The following is a 4520-nucleotide window of genomic DNA, read 5'->3' on the forward strand; positions in this document are numbered from 1 at the left end:
GAAAGGCCAGGTGGTTAGGGTGCTCGACTCACAATCTGCGGGTTGCGGGTTCAAATCCCCGTCTCACCAAACATGTTCCCCCTTTCAGCCGTGGGGTCAATATTATGTGACGGTTAACCCCACTATTTGTTAGTAAAAGAGTTGGCGGTGGGTGGTGATGACTGGCTGCCTTCCCTCTAGTCTTACGCTCCTAAATTACGGATGGCTAGTGCAGATAGCCCTAATGTAGCCTTGCGCGAGATCCATAACAAACAAACAAAAAGTGGGGGACAATTAAGAACTGATCTTTACACCTGGAAAAATAACAGAAAATTATACTTCCTCCATTTTTTTTTTTATCTCAGAACCTACAGACTTATGCTGTTTAGCTATGTTAATTATTTGTGTATTTTAACATTAACTGAGTCATAGTTAATTAAACCATAGGCTGCATCAAATATTCTGTGATAAATCAATCATTTTTTATATGTGTGAAAAATAAGAAACATGATAAAATAAACGTATATTATAATATGGTTTTAAAAACAAAGTTATTAAAATTAAATTCAGACGTTTTAATTTTGGAAACTAGTAATATATGCATAAACTGTTGCCTTTACAGAACATAATTCGTCACTAATACACATCATGACTATTACCACAAGTGGACGCCATCTAGTGACAGCAAATATTGCTGGTTATATAAATGTATATGATCTTAAGGAATATGAGGTAATGTTTTATAACATTGTAGTTACACATGTCAAATTCAGTGATAATGGTTAAAAATTAATATCTTCTTTATTATTATGTGTAAATAATTACAGCACTAAATAAAAATTTGTTATTAAAATAATTATTTAAATTCCTTTCTGAAATCCATAGTTTGAGTTTTCGTGTATCAGGAAAGTATGTAATTACGTTTTCTTTTACTGTCAAAAAGGAGCTACAGCATTTTTTTGGTTTTATCATAAAAACAACTTTGTATAGAAATAGTGAATAGCCAGAATAATTTTATTTGTAACTTTTACACTAGTGATGAGACAGTAATCAATACATATATTTTTTTCTAGTTTCTGTACTCCCTCCCTCACTATGTCTGTCCACCCACTGCTCTAGGAGTGAACTCACTAACCAAGAGTGTCGTAGCACTTTACAGTGACCAGAGGGTAAAGAAAAACTTTAATGTTGTGTATTTTAATTTGTTCTAATGTATTGTGAGAGAATATACACCAGTGTTTGAAGAAATGTTTCTCTGTGGATATGTAAATTTTTGTATTTATTGTATTATTACAATTTACATGTTTCTAAGAAACTAACCTGAAGATAAACAGTATTAATAGGAAATTGACTGGCAGTTAGAGGATATTCAATTAATTTTTATCTTCATTCAAGAGTTACGTAGCAAAGAATGAACAAGCCAGAATAATGTTATCTACTGTAAGTGGAATTTTACAGTTAATTTATATAAGGAAACCATGTATATTGATAAGACTTATTTCAGGTGAACCTACATAATTGTTTAAAATGTAAACAAGCTGGAACATTCAGTAAGAACTACTACTGTCCTTTATATCTCATCTAATTCATGATGTCAGAAAAATGCATAGTTTCAAGAAGTCTTGATACAAAATGATAAAACTCTATAACCCGAGAGCTTTCAAAAGGTGGACCTTTCTTCTTCAGGGGCAAACTGGGAATCTTGCCCCTGAAGAAGAAAGATCCACCTTTCCAATGTGCTAGGGTTATAGGGTTTTATATATGATCTAAGATATATAGAAATTCCTATTAATGGGTCAGCTATCTAAGCCTATTTACAGCCTAAATGTATGAAATAACCCGAATATTTGGGTGCATTTTCAGACTGGCTATGAATGTTATTGTCTTTAATAAAGGTTAATGTTTCTAAATAACTTATTACTTGAGTAAGGTGACTTTGGTTTGTGTAAAAATAATTTAGCAGCTTTAACCTCCAGTGAAACAGAAGTATTTTGAATGCTTTCGTGTTATTATTATTATTAGTTGGTGGAGTACAGCCTGGAGAAACAGGAGTACACAGCCTGGACACGACAAATACAGAAAGGTCGAGTGTCATTAGGACTTCCACGTTATTCTCCCATCAGAGAAGTATCCTTTGATCCTAACGACAAAAATCTCATCATCCTTCATGATGACAGTTCAATCTTTGTGTTGGACAAATTATATATGGTAAATACATTATATACTAGATACAAAGAACCCATGATGACAGTACAATCTTAGTGTTGGACAAATTATATATGGTAAATACATTATATACTAGGTACAAAAAACCCATGATGACAGTTCAATCTTTGTGTTGGACAAATTATATATGGTAAATACATTATTTACTAGATATAAAGAACCCATGAGGACAGTTCAATCTTTGTGTTGGACAAGTTATATATGGTAAATACATTATTTACTAGATACAAAAAACCCATGATGACATTTCAATCTTTGTGTTGGACAAATTATATATGGTAAATACATTATTTACTAGATACAAAAAACCCATGATGACAGTTCAATTTTTTATTTACCATATATAATTTGTCCAACACTTATTATTTACTAGATATAAAGAGCCCATGATTATTCATTATGATAGTTTAATCCTTGTCCTAGACCAATCACTGTAGATAAGAAAATATTTAATAGATACAAATAGCTTATCAATGTTCATGATGACTGTTTAATCCTTGTCATAGACCAATCACTGTAGATAAGAAAAGATTTAATAGATACAAATAGCTTATCAATGTTCATGATGACTGTTTAATCTTTGTCATAGACCAACCACATTATATAATAAAAGATTTAATAGATACAAACAACTTATCAATGTTCATGATGACTGTTTAATCCTTGTACTAGACCAACCACATTAGATAAGAAAAGGTTTAATAGATACAAACAACTTATCAATGTTCGTGATGACTGTTTAATCCTTGTACTAGACCAACCACATTAGATAAGAAAAGGTTTAATAGATACAAACAACTTATCAATGTTCATGATGACTGTTTAATCCTTGTACTAGACCAACCACATTAGATAAGAAAAGGTTTAATATATACAAACAACTTATCAATGTTCGTGATGACTGTTTAATCCTTTTCCTAGACCAATCACATTAGATAAGAAAATATTTAATAGATACAAACAACTTATCAGTGTTTGTAGATAAGAAAAGATTTAATAGATACAAACAACTTATCAATGTTCATGATGACTGTTTAATCCTTGTCCTAGACCAATCACTGTAGATAAGAAAAGGTTTTATATATATAAACAACTTATCAATGTTCGTGATGACTGTTTAATCCTTGTCCTAGACCAACCACATTAGATAAGAAAATATTTAATATATACAAACAACTTATCAATGTTCATGATAACTTTTTAATTCTTGTCCTAGACCAATCACATTAGATAAGAAAAGGTTTAATATATACAAACAACTTATCAATGTTTGTGATGACCGTTTAATCTTTGTCCTAGACCAACTACATTAGATAAGAAAAGATTTAATAGATACAAACAACTTATCAATGTTCATGATGACCGTTTAATCCTTGTCCTAGACCAACCACATTAGATAAGAAACGAGAATATTTGTAGTTGTAGAGGATATTTGTACTGGTAGAGGATATTTGTACTTCTAGAGGATATTTGCATATTTCTATGAAGATTCTTTCTCCACATATTATAAAAATGTAATTTCAAATTTTTTTCAACCACAACTTCTAGTGTTCCTCAACTTTTTTTTGTGTTTCAAACACCGATGTTACAAAAGAAAACTTTAAAATCAAAATTAAGAATAAGAACATGACAGGACTCCTACCTTGATCTTACCTCACAAAAGGTTTTAAGGTATTTTTTAAAAGGTTGAATGCATTTATTCACCAGATTTAATTTGTCCAGAATAACAATTACAGTCATCATGAAAGATGACAAAATCTTTCTTGCTAGAACAAAATGTATTGTTTCTCAAAAGAAAAACTAAATTATCATCATGAGGAATTATGAAATATTTAAATCTAATAAATAATTTCTTTATCTAATGTGGTTGGTCTAGGACAAGGATTAACAGTCATTATGAACATTAATAAGTTGTTTGTATCTATTAAATCTACCAGTACAAATATCCTCTACAACTACAAATATCCTCTACCAGTACAAATATCCTCTACCAGTACAAATATCCTCTACCAGTACAAATATCCTCTACCACTACAAATATCCTCTACCACTACAAATATCCTCTACCACTACAAATATCCTCTACAACTACAAATATCCTCTACAATTACAAACATTCTCTACCAGTACAAATATTCTCTACCAGTACAAATATCCTCTACAACTACAAATATCCTCTACCAGTACAAATATCCTCTACCAGTACAAATATCCTCTACTACTACAAATATCCTCTACCAGTACAAATATCCTCTACCAGTACAAATATCCTCTACCAGTACAAATATCCTCTACCAGTACAAATATCCTCTACC

The 4520-nt window shown here is 30.9% G+C and overlaps 1 protein-coding gene across 1 annotated transcript in view; it reads left to right on the top strand.

Annotated features, from left to right (window-relative positions):
• The window catches only part of LOC106471892 (U3 small nucleolar RNA-associated protein 4 homolog), a 66227-nt gene that overhangs the window by 52297 nt on the left and 9410 nt on the right, over positions 1-4520 (top strand). The window contains exons 10-12 of the mRNA XM_022400502.1: positions 602-711; positions 1053-1148; positions 2002-2187. Coding sequence (XP_022256210.1) covers positions 602-711; positions 1053-1148; positions 2002-2187 — 392 coding nt within the window. The remainder of the gene's footprint in view (positions 1-601; positions 712-1052; positions 1149-2001; positions 2188-4520) is intronic.

The sequence above is a fragment of the Limulus polyphemus genome, unplaced genomic scaffold (assembly GCF_000517525.1).
Source record: "Limulus polyphemus unplaced genomic scaffold, Limulus_polyphemus-2.1.2 Scaffold4945, whole genome shotgun sequence".
Lineage (NCBI taxonomy): Eukaryota > Metazoa > Arthropoda > Merostomata > Xiphosura > Limulidae > Limulus > Limulus polyphemus.